We start from the raw sequence: 18,157 nt of genomic DNA on the forward strand, positions 1-18,157 counted from the left end.
TCTTGGAGTGGAGTTTACCCAGGGTGAAGCCACCACCTCCTGCAAGGTTTCTGCAACATTCATTTCACACCTGGGACTATGCCCACTTGTGGGCACTCCCCCAACCCTGCTTGACAGCAAGCTTGAACCTTTGCATTGGCACCAAAAGGCCTGCAGTGTTCCATGGTGTGGTTGTGGAAACGCTGGGAGGGCCACAGGGCAGCAGTAGGCAGGACTAGAGGTGGGGGCAGAGTAGAAGAGAGGAGAGGCAGGACCGTTCTGAGAGTTTCGCAGGCACAAAAATCCCGGGCCAAGCCTCTGCCTCAGCCCCTGCAGGATATCCTGTCATTCAGCCAGGATATATAGACCATTTACAGTGGCCAATTTCACCAAGACTCCTGGATTTGCTATTTTTCCTTTCTGAAAGCAGGTCTCACCTATCTCCTGGTTCGATCTAGGAAAAAGGAAAGGAAGGGATTTAAAAGTAAACACTGAAATGAGAAAGAATTCACTGGGAGTTTATCAAACTAAGTTAAAATAGCTAAGTCAGCCTGAGAGGTGCTTGGCACAGGAGAAGGAGCAAATATTTCCTCATCATGCTACAACATTTAGTAATCTTTTGTCTTGGATTGGTTGTACAAAATTTCTGCTCCCCAGCTGAAACCACAGGGCAGGTAAGAGGAGACTTTCATATTTTTTTCATTTGGTAATTGTCATGATGTGTTCAAAAGCTTGTTTTCCTCTACTGTCATGGGTAAAGGGTGAAATCTGGACTTTATAAAATACAGAGAGTGTTTGCGGAGACTAAGTCCTAATTGTAACGCACGGTCTTTCTGAAGGTACACTAACCCGCTTGCTGCTCTCCTGTGCTAAAGTGCCCCGCTGTTGTTGGGATCTCTAATTTTAGCGCTAACGATCCTCTTTCCAGTGCAGATGTTGGCATCCTGTTTTTCATTTGTTCTAATAGTCTCATTATTGTGAATATCTACCATCCCATCTTCCTGACTGTAGAAAATAACTATGGCTGTGGAGAGATGGTCTGGGGAATTCCAGGGTGGATATCTCACTAAGGAACACAAGTATCAGAAATATTTCCAAAATCATCAGGCCTTCACTCTTTCATCTCTTCTGCCTTCCACCGAGTTGTAGTAAAAGTTCCCAGGGAGGTCTTACCAGTGGCCCCTGTGAAGTACATCACTAGACGGAACCCTCAAGCAAGCTCACCAAGGTGTCATCACAGAGTGAGGCCAGCTGTCAGTGAGACAGCATATGATTTCTGATCCATCAAGAATGAATCTTAACCATGATTCTGCACCTGTATGGCAAATTTTTATCAAAACCAATTTTATTACAGTTGGCTGCATGCTCTGATAATGTTTTCATGAAAATATGGGAAGATGGCCTAATGGCTTTGAAATTTGGTAGGGTTGAGTTTGAACTGTGGATCTCATTTTTCTGTTAAACAAATAGGTCTGAGGATTAGTCAGATCCTCCACAGCTGTTTGACCCTAAGCAAGTTTTTTAAATCTCTTCAAGCTTCAGTCTTGCCCCCGACAGTGCTCCACAAATGGTAGTAATTATCATCACCATCATTATCTTCTTAATCACGATCATCATCACCAAGTGTTTGCATTCATGCAAAAATCAGACTTTAACTGATTTAAACAAGCTGAGTTTACTTTTCAGAGAGGACAAGTCTGTAAATACTGTATGAGAGAGACACTGAGCCTTTTCATTTGAAAAGGGCAATTTGAAGGTCAAGAGCTTTCTTAAGAAGAGGGTTTGAAATCTAGCCCACAAAGAAAGAAAAGACAAAGTAATGGAACCCCACATACTTATCCAAATACGGAAACCCTCATGTAAAGAAAAGCCTGCTTTAAAAAATATGTGGCGGTGTCATGACAATTAAAGAAGGTTAATTCAAACTATATCTACCTGTAGCTTTTATTATTACTCAATAAAGAACCTTCTAGTGCTAGTTTGGTTCATGATGATCACCAAATGAAAGCTCCTGGTAAAAACAGAGATTTCAGTTTTCTATATTCCACTCAGGTGCAGGAAAGAGAAAGGGCTAATCAAGGAATCACAAGACCAGTAGCTCACAGGGAGACCTTGGGCAAGTCACTGCAACACCCCTCACCTCAGTTTTCTTCCAGCTAAAATGAGGATGATGATACCTGCCCTACTTATCTTCAGAGTAGTGAAGACCAAATAAGATGATATCTTTGAAAGGATCCATAACAAATAATTGTTCTGAAGATGTAAAGTTTCTTTTTATGCAGACTTTATATATTTCAATAAACTTAGAAGCAGTGGTGACATTTCCACCATGCCTAGCCTATTGCTGGGCCCGTGGATGAGCTGTGGGATAACACAGAAGCATGAGACACGATCCTGCCCAAGAAGGGGGTTTTAATGGAGTGCAAAGACCAGCAAAATGTGCTCCACTGGGCCAGCCACAGGAAGAGTAGAAGCTGAGAAAAGGAAGAAAAATGAGTGTGGTTTTGTGAAAGAGGTGGTGTGAAACATGGCCTTGAAGGACATGGTTTAGGTAGCCCAGTGAAGGGGAGAGAACATGCCAGTTAGGAGAGGAAACAGGCACAAAGGTAGGTGAAGAGTTACAGGAGCCAGCATTCACCACCTGTGATACTTCAGACATTTTTGCCAGGAAATTTGCACCTGCTTAAATGACCTTCATCATTCAAAGGTCTCAATAACCTCACGAGTGGTTATTAATATCTCCTCTTTATAGGTGATGGCAAAGGGTAAGCAATTCATTCAAGATTGTACACTTAGCAAGATATAGAGTTTGACTCCAAACTTAGGTCTTCTAATTCCCAAATTTAGTCTCTCATAGTTGCACAAAGCTGCTCCATCTTAAGCTTGATGGGGAAATGAAGAAAAGTTGAGGAAAGGGAGGCATCTCCTGGGCAGGATCAGCCTTGGCATTATGAGCAACAGGGGATCCTAAAGACAGTGCCAAATTGGGTCTGGATCATTCAATTTAGCAGTTATATCTCCACCACCTTATGCTGCTAAATAACTGTTTCTAGCACATCTGTCTGATTTCCCCAATTCATTCATTTAATCAACAAGTATTCACTGAGCATTGCTATGCGTCAGATACTATTTAGGGCTTAGGTACAACAGTGGACAAAGCAGAGAAAGATCCCTGCTCTCCAGGAGCCTCCTTTTCAGTTGGATTGTAATCTAAAGATTGCAAATATCTTTGAAACAGTAACTGTATCCTCCTCGGCACTGGCACAATGCTGGCTCTAGAGCAGACATTCCTGTGGAATCAATAATGAAAGAACATCCTTGAGATCTGCTGATCTATGACCAATTGACCTTGAATAACCTGCTTTAAGAATTTTTCACTGGAGAGTGTATTCTGCAATATATTTCAGGTTCCCCACTTGAATAAATGTGGGTAATAACATTATCTTACCTTGCTCGACTTCAGACTCTAACTCAGGTATGGCAAATGTATAGTGCAAACAGTGGCTCTTCTTTCACCTACAGCCATGGCAGACATTGCTTATTGATCTCAATACTCTTTCCAGATAAGATTGAAAGGAGCAAACCAGTCATTACCAATCAACCTTATCACCATCCCTGACGTTTCATTTGAGATAATTGGAGACATTCCAGTGGAGAAGACTGGCCATGCTAGATGTTTTGCAAGACTCTGATAACAGGAATCAGGAATTAATGTTCTTTTTTTTTTTATATTTACACAGGCAAGAAGATGTGATAGGAAGTCTCTTCTTACGATTAGGACCGAGTGCCGATCCTGCGCTCTCAACCTTAGAGTCAAGTGCCCAGATGGTTACACCAAGATTACTAATGGCTCTGTAGGAGTTCGAGATTGCAGGTACTCATGAGAAAATAAATGTGCTGGAACTGTGAATCCAACTTGAAACTCCCTGTCTCAAAAACTGCAAAGCATTTCTATGACTTTTCTCTTGCTCTAAGACAATAAGCCCAAACTTAGGTAATTCACAATTTATCAACTTGAGTCCAAAATATATATTGTTGACTGGGCATGGTGGCTCATGCCTGTAATCCCTGCACTCTGGGAGGCCGAGGTGGGAGGATGACTTGAGATCAGGAGTTCGAGACCAGCCTGTCCAACATGGTGAAACCCTATCTCTACTAAAAATACAAAAATTAGCCAGGTGTAGTGGTGCATGCCTGTAATCCCAGCTAGTCAGGAGCTTGAGGCATGAGAATCACTTGAACCCAGGAGGAGGAAGTTACAGTGAGCCGAGATCAAGCCACTGTACTCCAGCCTGGGTGACAGAGTGAAACTGTATCTCAAAAAGTAAAACAAATAAAATATATATTGTTATTCATTCACATTTTAATACAAAATTGACTTATCTTGTATTGCACATAAACATTCTCTTTTCATCTTGCCTGTATTTTGAAAATCTGGGTTTTCTTTAATTTGGAAAGAATTCAAGTCTTGAACGTGTTAAAAGCCTTGAGTCTGGTAGTCATATCATTAGCTATAGACCTTGATACTAATTAGAACTCGAAGAAGGGGAAAAATGAATTACAGCATGATTGCATTTATGTAAACTTTGCATTCTTGAAGACCTCTTGGGATTCAAAACTCTGATAATTCAAGGCTAATTCTGGCAAAGGATAGCAAGTGGTTCTGCTCACTAGCTAATGGGTGCAGCCACGGGGCTCAACTGCAAATGCAATTTGTATTTGCTCAGCCTGTTTATTTAGAATCAGATAGTAGTCAATGAGTTTGCTTTTAATTCCGGGTTGAAGGATTTTTTTTTTTTTTGCGTGAAATGAAACCTTAACACTATTATATCACACTATTTTAAATTCACGTTTGCTTAATGTGACCACACTGTATCTAAAATCAAAATCATCATTTTAAATAAAAGTTTCCCAGCATTAACTAACCTAGAATTAGCAAGCAGTGGGTATCATCAGATGGGATAATTTTTACCTGTTCCTCCTTTTGGAGGTTAGCTTCGAATACGATGATTGGAGTTCATATGGTACATGATTAATGTCTCTGCATAATCAGGACTTGCAACACCTTGATTGCTCCTGATTCTTTCTGGAAAAAAAAAAAGAAAAAAAATAGTAAGCATATTCATCAGTTAACACTCAATTACTAAAGCTGAAAACTTTTTTATACTGGCTACTTTTTTGTTCATTGCCAAGGTGGACACTTGGTTATATCCCAACACACAAACACAGAAACACACACACACATACACACATAGGATAAAATTTTTGCATTCAGAAATGTTTTAGATTTAAAGACTTTGGTCTGTCATTAATCTATGCTAGAACAAACTCAGGATTGGTTCTTTTGTTTTATGTTCTTTGGTTCTGTTTAAAAATCACTTTATTGAGATATTACTGACATACAAAAACCTGGACATTCTTGATGTACACAACTTGATGAATTTGAAGATAAGTACAATCCATGAAACCAACACCACAATCACTGTTATAAATACATCCATCATCTTCAAAAGTTTTCTCCCCCCTCTTTTTTGTGATGAGAACACTTAACATAAGATCTCCTCTCTTTGCAATGTTTAAGCATATATCACATTATAGTTTAGGCACTAAATCTCTAGAATGTTTTCATCTTTCATAACCAAAACTTTGTACCCTTCAAACAATACCTTCCCATTTTCTCATCCTTCCAACCCTTAACAACCACCATTCCACTCTATTTATATTCCTCATTTAAGTGGGATCATATAGTATTTGTTCTTCTGTATCTAGCTTATTTCACTTAGCATGATATCCTCTAGGTTCATTCCTGTTGTCGCAAGTTACAAGATTTCCTTCTTGTTAAGGGCTGAGTAATATTTCAGTGTATGTATATACCACATTTTCTTTATCCATTCATCCACTGATGGATGTTTATGTTGCTTCCATGTCTTGGCTATTGTGAATAATGCTGCAGTGAACATGAGAGTGAAGAGATCTCTTTAAGATCATAATTTCAATTTTTTTGGATATATAACAAGAATTAGAATTAATGGATCATATGGTAGTTTTATTTTTAATTTTTGAAGGACCTCCATACTTTTTTCTACAGCAGTTATACCAATTTACATTTTCACCGACAGTGTACAGGTGTTCCCTTTTCTCCACATCCTTTCCAACACTTGTTGCCTTTTGTTTGTGTGCTTTTTATAATAACCATCCTAATAGCCATGTGGATGTATCTCATTGTGGCTTTGATTTGCCTTTCTTTGGTGTTTAGTGATGTTGAGCACTTTTTTATATATCTATTGGCCACTTGTATTCTTTCAAAATTAGTTCCTGAAAGGATATGTGGTTCTGCCCTCGGACTCTCCTTCTGCCAATGTTCATGAAGAGGTGTCCCTGCCACTATTCTCAACCATTCAAAAAAAAGTCAACTCTATCCCCAACTTGACTGTTCATAAAGTTGTGACTGTGCTGTTAATCAGCTATATTTCAACAACGGGTTGGGGAGGACAACCTTGAACTTATCATCACGTTATTCTTAACAACAGCCCAGTTCAAAGAAATGGAAAGAAACAACATTTATGAAGGATTGTCTCTAGATACACTAAGTCTAATCCTAGAATAAGCCATGCCGGCAAAGATCTCTTTAAATAGACAATGGTGTTTAACCTCCATAGAATTGTTATTCCAGAACTGTATCTCAGCCAGCACTAGAAACTCTTCTAAGGAACTCATCATTTTATCTCCTACTAGGATATTGTGTGAAATGTTCCTTGCTGCATTATACTGCCTCTGCCACAGGCATTTCTTCATCTGCAGTGTCTCCAATAAGTATGCTAAACCTGAGCAATGGGTTTGCTTTAAATCCACACATGCTGTGCATTTTGTTAACTCATGATCTCTCCCTTCCTGCATTGACTGCCAGGACACTCAGTGATAAGTTTTAAGCACACCTCTAGCACGTGCCTAGGCCTTAATATTTATTTCATCTACTAACTTCACTTCTGATAGTACTTTAGATATTTCCCCTGTATGTTCATTGTTCTCTGATTTTTTCGTCCATTTCTCACTATTAAAAATAATCATAATTAAGTTTTATGCTACCTAGAAAGCCAAATGTGTTCCATCTAGATATTTTTAATGGTAGATAAGTATTAAGACCTAAATTGAAAGCTAAGGCAATTCTACTACCTGAGTAACTGCATTGCTTTTATTGTGGTCTAATGTCCTCTCTTTACCCTCCAAGGTACACCTTTGAGGTCGGAACATACTCTCTGTCTCTCCCTGGATGCCGCCATATTTGTAGGAAGGACTATCTCCAACCTCGGTGTTGTCCTGGCCACTGGGGCCCAGGCTGTATAGGTAAGTGGCACAGTGGTTGGACTTTGAGACTTGCTTCTTTGTGTCTCATTTCACAGAAAATTGAGATGAAGGAAGCCCAATAAAAAGAAGAATATTAACATCCATTTATAGAAATTTCTGTTAGTCTACATGTAGAAAATCTTTCTTGCCCTGTTAGCTTTCACAAAGCAATCTGCTTTACTGCTGATAGAGATCTCTCTTTAAGAGAATTCCTCTGTAAGCCAGAAAAAGGGACAATTGAAAGGATATCCATTTTATTTTAAAAGATATTTGCAAAAGAAAGGAAGTTAAAACCTGGGCTATTATGACCCCAAATACAATTTTCTTTAAGAAGAAGTTTTGTTGCAATGTCTTGAAGACTGTAGTTATTGTTTGGCAACCAAAATAATTATTAAATATTCTAAAAATTTGTCTTAGGATGGAATATCAAACTTTAAAATGGTAGACTTAAGACACATCAGGGTAAAGAAACAATGTAAAGTTAATTGTGTAGATATGCAGATACACATATACATAAAAATTAATTCTGACCAGGTTTTACTGTAGGAAAAACTACTAGCAAAGTCTGAATCAATGGTATAATTAGACTTCTGCGATCAAGCATAGCATTTGATAGCTGAAATTGAACTTTTATCCTTAGTATAGATACTAACACTCAAATAGTGACTGAGTCCTTGCTACCTGTGGAAATTATGTCAAGTCTTCTTTTTTTGGTAGGAAAAAATCAGGTATTTTAATTTATGAATTTGCAGTTCATTCCCCATCTTTTTAGATGTAATGACAACATCTCCTTAGGATCCACATAAAAGGAGAGATTCGTTCTCTTTTGCTTTGTTTTTGTTCTGATTAAAGTAATACAAGCAAATTATATACAGCTTGTAAAGTTTAGAAAGGTATAAAGAAACAAAAAACATCAGTTTATATTCTGTCGCATATAGGAAACCTTAAATATTTTGGCATGTTTCAGTCTTGGCTTTTTTTTCCATATAACTTGTAAATAGTTGAATCCATACTGTATGCATAATGTCTTTTGGGTTTTTTGTTTGTTTGTGTTTTTAACTAACAATTAAATGAATAAACGCTTCTATTTACTCAATATTGCTGACATTAGGTACCACAGAGGTACTCAGCCTATATTACTTAATGTAATTTTTAAAACAAATCTTTGAGTTAGACATTTTTATCCCCATTTTGCCTATGAGAAATCAGATTTTAAAATTATCTTTTGCCAGTTTCCTTTGGACTGGTAAGTGATAAAGCAAGTTCAAGTTCAAAGCTGCCTGGCACCAAAGCCTACCTCTTTCTGCTCTGTTCTACTGCCTAGAGCAAACCTGTTCAAAAAGGAGAGCCTCAAAATGTGTTGGTAATGTATTTTTTGATTGGCAGGTCCTTTCTGCCTTCCCAGGAAATGCCTGGATTAGACTTCTTGCCCTGGAAAGGTCAAGGTTTGGGGTTCAAGAGATCCTGCCGATGGCCGGGCGTGGAGGCTCACGCCTGTAATCCCGGCACTTTGGGAGGACGAGGCGGGCGGATCACGAGGTCAGGAAATCAAGACCATCCTGGCTAACACGGTGAAACCCCCGTCTCTACTAAAAATACAAAAAATTAGCCGGGCATGTTGGTGGGCGCTGGTAGTCCCAGCTACTCAGGAGACTGAGGCAGGAGAATGGCCTGAACCCGGGGGCCGGAGCTTGAAGTGAGCGGAGATCGCGCCACTGCACTCCAGCCTGGGCGAAAGAGGGAACCCCGCCTCAAAAAAAAAAAAAAAAAAAGAGAGAGAGATCCTGCCGCTTCTCTCTGTTAACTCCTCTATACTCAGTTTAACTCAGCATGTTGGCACAGCATATTTCTACGAGTTTAGCAAATAAGAATCAGGTGTCTTTTAAAGCAATTAACTCAATGTTAATCAAATGCAGTGTCTTTTAAAGCAATTAACTCAAACTTCCAGATTTTAAGAACTTTTTTTGTGCCAAATGTGGTCATGATCATGTCTAGGTCTTATAGACATTTTGATACAATAGAAAGAATGTTTAGATTTGCTTTTCTCTTTCTAACCCATAAAAACAAATCTGATGCTAAGTTATTAATCAGACACATTGAAAACAAGGAATGGCTTTGTCCAAGATGCAGAACAAAAGTCAGCACGTCCAACATAATGAACAGCCAGGAGGGCAAAAGAACACTGGGCCAGCAGCTAGAACTTCGTTCCACCGCTCACTGGTTGGGGCAAATGACTTTCTGCCTACTCCTCATTCTCCTCATCTGTCAAATGGGAGCTAAAAGTCCTACTTTACAAAACTGTAGCTGAGATTTTAAAACATTAACCTAGGTGATAAGACTTGGCAAAGTCTATGACAAAAAGAAGGACCTTTATAAATAAATGAATCAGTGACTCACAGTCAAAATTGACCTCTGATAATGAAAGATGAATAAAATGACACTCCTTCTCTAAATCCTTTTTTAACAGAGGGTAACTCTTAGAGCATGAGTAGGCAAAGAGAATTCAAGATCTTTTAGCAGGTTTATGCCATCATACTGTGCTATGTGCAGGCAAATGTGGCAAGGTTCACATCCACAATCAAAAGAGTCCAAAAGGGTAGCTGGGCATGGTGGCAGGCACCTGTAATCCTAGCTACTTGGGAGGCTGAGGCTAGAGAATTGCTCGGGAGGCAGAGGTTGCAGTGAGCCAAGATCATGCCACTGTACTCCAGCCTGGGTGACAGAGTGAGACCCTCTCTCAAAAAAAAAAAAAAAAAAAAGAGTCCAAAAGCATTATTTGAATGCTCAAACATTTCCTTCAGACAGGTCTTAAAGCCAGAGCAGCAAAACATGAAAACTGGGGCCTGGACATTATTTCTACTGTCCTTTCACTGGGGCAAAACAGTACTCCCCTTTATCTTCATCTTCCAAACATACTAGATGTCTCGAAAGGCTTCCTTCCTTTGGCTAGGGAAAAAGATAAATCCTCTACTTGGCAGTATATTTTACCTCTCACATTTTGTGGTGATGACAAGCAAGACCTTGACTATCACTTTACATTTCCGTAAGGATAAGGCCATTTCGGAGCTGCTGACATGGGTCCATCCTTCTTTCTGAGGAAGCACTTTCCCAAGCTCCAGAATGGCCTTGTTTCCAAAGCAAATGGAACATCCACTTCCTTTTTAATGCACTGACAAATACATGCATATGCAACACTTCTGGGTTATTTCAAAAATGTATCTTACTCAAATTGGAAAATCACCCTATGGTCAATGCTGAAAACTTGGAGAATGTAAAGAAACACAATGAAAAAAATTACCATCATCTTCTAAAATTAAGAACAAAGCATGAATTCTCACTTAGGGAAAAAAAATAAGGAAGGTGTTTCTACCTGGATGTAACCTGCTTCTCCCTAATTAAAAATTACACTACCAAATGTGCACATGGAGATCTTTCCTCACAAAAATACATTTCTACTTTGGAACTTAATCATGTCTGAACAGCCGATATTCTATTTGGGATGAAATTGATTTTTTAATTTGAACATCCTACTTTTTTTTAATTCTGCCATGAACGTTAATGGATTTGTGTAACAACTCAAAGTGATGGAAAACGAACATGTGCAAAGGAGTTACACCCAAACTCAATTGTGGACAAAACAATCTGACTATTTCAAAAAGAAATAGTCTTGATTTTTCTTTTTTAAGTCAATGTCATCGAATTTTCTAAATTTATTTTTTATATCATGTTATTTGCCTTTCCAGGCCTCTTTTTCTTTCTCACTGCATATTTCTTGCCATTCACTATCCAGGTTACAAATAATAGACCACAGGGATTTGAAACCATCCTTTTAGGCATTTCCTTTTTTGCTTTGAGTGACAAATAATGCTGAGTTCACTTGAAGAACATATTTTACTTCAGTTTCCCAGGCAGACAAATCCAACAAGAGCTTTAAATGGAAGACTGGGACGGATTTTCTGCCTAGCACTGTGCACCAAGCTTTTAAACAAAGGTGGTGACGTGGAATAGGCACCTCTAGGGTTTCTTAGGAGATAAAGTTACAGAGATGTCCCTGGTCTCTTGTGGGGCAGGAAGTGCATTATCTTCCTTTAAAGAAACAGACAAGAAACAGACCAGCTGTTGATTTGCTGATGGCTTATAATGGTAAAGCCTCCTGCATTAGGAAAGTCAGGATGCAAGAGACCACCAGAGTAGTGGTGACCCAAGGAAATGTGATAATGACCTAGAATAGTCTTATCAGCTTCTTGAGCCTCACAATGCATCGGAAACATGCCCTTGTAGCAAATTCTGTAATATCTCTTTCAAGCATCATTGCTAAGAATGTCAATTTTACCATAGCTTTTTCTAATGGGGGCCTGAGATGATAGAAAATGATTTGAAAAGCAGGAAATAAATTACACTGTTTCCTTAAAATTTTTATTTAATAACCAAATGAGCTCTTTTCATAAATTGTTAAAACAGTCTATCTAGGCCATAAAATGAGGATTCCTCATACCCCTACATTCCTGCTACCTTTTCTTCCAAGTTCCTTCCAGCATTGGCCAGCTCATAAAAATCAAGCATTTATTAAGCACCTACTATATGCTGCACACAATCAGATATATAATAGGCCCGACCCCTAATCACATGTATGATAGGTCCCTATCCCCAAGGAGCTCACAGACTAATGAGGGAAATTGACATGGGAGCAGAGTAGGAAAAACAGTTGTACCTGTGACCCCAGGTGAGGACACTGGGACTTTGAGGAGTTTTGCAGCCTGCCCAAAGAGAACCGGCTAATAAGTGTGGAGCCACACCAGGAAACAGGGACTGTCTCACTGCAGACCCCAGTTCTAACTCATTACTCTCTCCTGCTTTCCAAAATACCTGGTTGTGTTGCAGGCTCAACTTCTAGGAAAGTAGCCTTCCTCTAACTAGCCCACCCCTGGAATTCTTGCTTCCACCATTAGCTGGGTGCCTGCTCTGCCTGGGGTTGGTTCCATGACACCTGAGCTCCCTTCTGAGAGGCAGCATGGTTTTACAGTAAGATCGCAGACTCCAGAGTCAGATTTCCTGGCTTCCATTCCCAGCTTTATTCTATTTCAGTTCTGAGACTTACTCCCTCTGCAGCATTGCCAGATTTAGCAAATAATAATACAGGGCACCCAGTTCTATTTGAATTTCGGATAAACAACGAATCTGCAAACAATATTTGGAATGTACTTATGCTAAAACAATATTCATTGCCTATCTGAAATTTAAATCTAACTTAGTATCCTATATTTCACCTGGTAACCCTATTCTTTGGTACTGTCTTCCTCATCTATAAAATAGAAATGATGATGCTAACACACCTACCTTCCAAAGATTGCACTGAGGATTAGGTGAGCTAGTATGTGGAAAGTACTTAGGATGTGCCCGGTAGATGGTCAGCCTCCAGAACATATGGGCTAGCATTTCTGTCTTTTGCGTTTCTCAGATCATCAGTGGCCCTCTTTATTTCAGGGAGTGTTTATTGACTTGATTTTATATTCTAAAGTGCTGGCCTGTTATACTCTGCCTTCAGACTTAAGGACTCAAATTCTTCAGTTAGGCCTGATTGCAATGCCAGTTCCAACTCTTAACGACCATGTAATCTTGGGCAAATTACCTCGCTTCAGTATTCTTACCTATAATCTGAGTGATGAAGATGATAATACCTTCCTCATTTAGTTGTGAGAATGAGAACATACATGAAAAGTGGTTGGCAATAGTACATGCTCAATAAATTCTCTCATTGAGCTGATAACTAATTCCCTACATAATTTCAGCACTTTGGTAAGGACATTTCTGTACATCTCATTTCTTTGTGTAGCTTATGGTCCCATATGTGTATTTTTTTTTTCTCATGATTGTCTGCCTTTCTATGGATGGACCCAGTGAATCATGCTGATGTCTCAGGCCACAGCAAAGGCCTGTCTTTGAGGAGCATAAGGAAAGTGATCTCTTACTCAGCTACAGTTTGCTACAACAAAATACTATAGACTGAGTGGCTGAAACAACAGATGTTTGTTGAGTGAGAGAAAGGGAGGGAGAGGGCACTCTAGTGCTCCAGTTTTCCTTCTTTTTATAAGGATACTAATCCCATCACAGAGAGTCCACCTGATGGTTTCATCTGAACCTCCCAAAGGCCCTACCTGCAAATACTATCTCATTGGAGGTTAGGGGCTTCAACATATGAATTTAGGGAGACACAAACTTTCAGGCCATATCAATAAGTATTCACCTTGGCCTTTCATCCATGGGGTCACAAGCCACTAGGCAAGAAGGCTGGGCCAGGGTGAAGCAGCTCCTATAGAGAAAACCTCACATCCATTGCGGAATATTTGATGTTGTGGCTCAAGAAAGTCCCCAGGAGATAGCAATTTCCAGCCAGCATATGCCTTCACCCTTTGCCCAGCTACAGGCAGACACATGAAGAACTGTGGATGGATGGCAGAGCACTTGTTTCGAAGAGAAGGATGTGTTGGGGCACTTCTTCAGAAATAAGCACTAAAGTCGGCCCCACCAGCCTCTTCCTGACCGCAGCAAGAGACAGGCATACTCCTTCCTGTCCTGGCTAAATTTTATTTTACTTCCTTGTGAAAACACAAAGAGAAATTATTGCCAGTTTTGAAGATAATAGTAAGCATTCAACAAATGTTGAATGAATAATTAAATGAATGTAAAAGCTATGCAAAATATTATAAGTAGTCCATACAGAGAAGCAAAATTACAAGCCAGAGCTGAATGGGAATCATTATCTCTGATCCTAGTGGCTGTGACCTTGTTACCAAACCTTGCTAGGCTTCAGTTTCCTCTTAGATAAAATGGTGATAACAACTTCATAGGGCTATTGTGAGGATTAAATACTGAGATAGCACACGTAATGTGCTTGGCATGCTACCCGGGGTCTAGATTGCTAAAATAACAGCAACAACAATAAAGCAAGGGCAGCACAAAAAGGAAAAAAAAAGGGGAGTCAAGAAACCTTTAAAGGGGCCAGGCGAGGTGGCTTGAGCCGGTAATCCCAGCACTTTGGGAGGCCAAGGAGAGCGGATCTCTTGAGGTCAGGAGTTTGAGATCACCCTGGCCAACATGGTGAAATTTCAGATCTACAAAAAATACAAAAATTAGCAGGGCATGGTGGTGGGTGCCTGTAATCCAAGCTACTCAGGAGGCTGAGGCACGAGAATTGCTGAAACCCGGGAGGCGGAAGTTGCAGTGAGCCAAGATCACGTCACTGCACTCCAGCCTGAGTGACACAGCGAGACTCTGCCTCAAAAAGAAAAGAAAAGGAAAACCTTATAGACCAAGATCTGGCTTCTGGAAGGTGATCAGCAGTGCTTTGCTAGATGACTATTTGAACCTGAAGAACTGCCTCCTGAACATTTATTTTTTTGCAACTATATTAAAACATTCAAATTGAAAGATTTCTCGATTGAAAGTAGGAAATTATATAACTTACCATGTGTTTAAAAATAGATATTTATGAATCTAGTGTCTGAATCTGTTTTCCTTTCCAGTGAGAACAAACTATAGAAAAGGATGTTTGTAAGGTCTAAATAGAAGTGGAATTTAATCAATCATTTTTTGGACATTAATTACCTTTTCCACACTGGTCTTTGAGACACATGATCAGTGCTAATGGATTTTTTTAAATTTATTATCATAATTTACATACAGTAAAACTCAACCTTTTAAGTATACAGCTATTCAAGCTTTGACAAACCTGAAGAGTTGTGTGGCAACCACCACAATTAAGATAGGGAACAGTTTCATATCCCCCCCAAATTCTGTGTTGCCAAGCCCCCCCTCAACTCTCAATCCCTGGAAAATACTAACCTGTTTTCTGTGCCTATAATTTTGCCTTTATGTCATATAATTGGAATCATTCAGTATGTACCCAGTATGTACCTTTTTGAGTCTCGTTTCTGTCACTTGGCACAATGAATACGAGATTCATCCATGTCATTACCTGTATCAAGTTTCATTCCTTTATAATCCTTTACAGTACTCCATTCTGTGGCTAGACCCAGTTTGTTAAGCTATTCACTAACTGAAAGACATCTGAGTTTGTTTCCAGTTTGGGGCAATTAAAAACAAAGCCACTATGGACGTTCACACACAGGTTTTGGGGTGAATGTAAGTTTTCATTTCATTTTGGTAAATACCTAGGAGTGGTTGTCCTGGATTGTAGAGTAAAAATATGTTCAACTTTATTAGAAACTGCCAAACTGTTTTCCAAAGGATCTACATTATTTTTCATTTCTATCAGCAATGTATGAGGATTCCAGTTGTTTGGCATCCTTGCTAGCAATTGCTATAATCAGATTTTTTTAGCCATTCTAATGGATGTATAGTGGACTTGCATTGTAACCCATTTTAATTTGCATTTTTCATGTGCTTATTTGCTATTCATATATTTTTCGGGTAGTTTGTATTCTTATTACTGAGTTTTGAGAGTTCTTTAAGTATTTAAGATATTAGATGTGTGCTTCGTAAATACTTCTTCCCAGTCTGTGTCTTGTCTTTCAAGTCTCGTAACATTGCCTTTTGAAGAGAAAACATTCTTAATTTTGATGAGGTTTAAATATATCATGCCTTTATAGATACTGCTTCATGTATCATATCAAGAAATCTTTGACCAACCTTATATCACGAAGATTTTTTTCTATATTTTCTTCCCAAAACTTTGTAGTTTTAGGCTTTACATTTAGATCTATCATCTATTCCAAGTTAGTTCCTGTATATTGTTTGTAGTATGGATCAAGATTCATTTCTTTGCATATAGATAATTTCAAAAGCTCCAGCAACATTTCTTGAAAAGATGATCCTCTCCTCATCAAATTGCCTTTGGACCATTGTAGAAAATTAATTCATTGTCTATGTACAGGTCTATTTCTGGACGCTCTATTCTGTTCCACTGATCTATATGTCTATCCTTCCATGAATACCACACTGTCTTGATTACTATAATGTTGCAGTAAGCCTTAAAATGAAGTAGTGTAAGTCCAACTTGACCTTTTTCAAAATTATTTTGCTTATTCTAGTACCTTTGCTTTTCCATTCAAGTTTAGGATCAATTTGTCAATTTCTAACAACAAAAAAAGTCCTCGTAAGATTTTAATTGGAATTTCATTAAATCTATAGATGCATTTAGGGAGAACTGACACCTAAAAATATTGATTCTCTTATTCATAATGACAGTGTAGCTCTCCATTTACTTAGGGCTTCTTTTATTTTGTTTATCACTGTTCTATAAATTTCAGCTTACAAATTTTGCAGAATTTTTATCAGATTCGCACCTAAGTTCTTCATGACTTTTGGTACTACTTCTAACAGTTTTTTGAAATTTCAATCTCTAATTGTTAATTGCTAGTTTATGGAAATAGAGTTGATTTTGTATAATGACCTCATATACTGAGAAATTACTAAATTGATGTGTTAGTTCTAATAACTTTCTGGAGATACTTTGGAATTTTCTCCATAGACAGTAATGTTGCCTGTGAATAAAGACAATTTTATTTATTTATTTCTAATCTGCATTCATTTTATATCATTTTTTAACCTTACTGCACTGACTATGATGTATTTATCAGTTTTGTATATTGCTAGGGTCAGGTTGCTATAACGTTGCTTAAAAATTTTGTATCTGTACTCATTGGGGATGTTGGTATATAGTCTTCTTGTTATGTATTTGGTTTTGGAATCAGGATAATAATGCTCCCTATATTGAGTGAACTGAGATATATTCCCTCTTCTTCAATTACCTAGAAGAGTTTTTGTAAGACTGATATAATTTCTTCCTTACATGTGAGATAGTATTCACAAACAAAGCCATTTGGCATGGAATTTTGTTTGTGTAAAGGATTTTAATTTTAAATTCAACTTCTTGGATATAAGAACATTAAGGTTATCTATTTCCTTTGAGTGAGCTTTCCTAGTTTTTTCCTTTCAATAAATTTGTCCATTTTTATCTACATTCTCAAATTTATTGGCATAAACTTGTTCATAATATTCATTTATTATCCCTTTAATGTCTACAAGATTTGTAGTGATGTCCCTTCTCTCATTTCTGTGATTGGTAATTTTCATCTTTCTTTTTTTTCTGATTAGTCTGGCTGTAAATTCATCCATTTCATTGACCAGCTTTTGGTTTCGTTTATTTACTCTATTGCTTTTCTAATTTTTATTTCATTGGCCACTGCACTTTATACCTCCTATCTTGTGCTTGCTTGGGTTTCATTTGCTATTATTTTTCTAACTTCTTTACCTTAAGTTGTAAGTTTGGGTCATTATTTTAAAACTATCTTCTTTTCTCATATGATACTTATTTAGTGCAATAAATTTCCTTCTAAGCATTGCTTTAAATGCATCTCATAAATGTTGATACATTGTGTTTCAATTTTATTCAGTTCAAAATAATTTTAATTTCCATCTTGATTTTTTCTTTGAAATCGGTTACTTTTAAGTATAATATTTTACTTCCAAATAGAATAATTTTAAGATATATTCCTGCTATTGTTTCCAAATATGTTTCTTTTATTCAGTGAATCCAAATTAAGATATCAAATTTGTGAGATTAAGCTAATACCATGCTTAGAAGGAAATGTATCATTTAATTATATTGTGGACAGGACACATATATTATTTGAATCCATTTAAATTTATTAAGACTTGTTTTATGACCTACAATATCTCCTATCTTTGCAACTGTTTCATGTGCTCTTGAAAAATAGGTGTATTCTGCCACTGTTAGATGGAGTATTCTGTAAATGTCAATTAGGTCAAATTGATTAATAATGCTGTTCAAGTCTTTTCTATACTTAATAAT

General features: G+C 37.9%; 1 protein-coding gene across 1 annotated transcript in view; it reads left to right on the top strand.

The window, feature by feature from the left end:
• Positions 1 to 350: 350 nt before the first annotated feature.
• The window catches only part of STAB2 (stabilin 2), a 175,342-nt gene continuing 157,535 nt past the window's right edge, over positions 351 to 18,157 (top strand). The window contains 3 exon segments of the mRNA XM_017895335.1: positions 351 to 653; positions 3,720 to 3,853; positions 7,208 to 7,323. Of these exon segments, the coding sequence (XP_017750824.1) occupies positions 576 to 653; positions 3,720 to 3,853; positions 7,208 to 7,323 (328 nt within the window). The 5' untranslated portion in view covers positions 351 to 575.

This window comes from Rhinopithecus bieti, unplaced genomic scaffold (assembly GCF_001698545.2).
Source record: "Rhinopithecus bieti isolate Rb0 unplaced genomic scaffold, ASM169854v2 scaffold_24306, whole genome shotgun sequence".
NCBI classification, from domain to species: domain Eukaryota; kingdom Metazoa; phylum Chordata; class Mammalia; order Primates; family Cercopithecidae; genus Rhinopithecus; species Rhinopithecus bieti.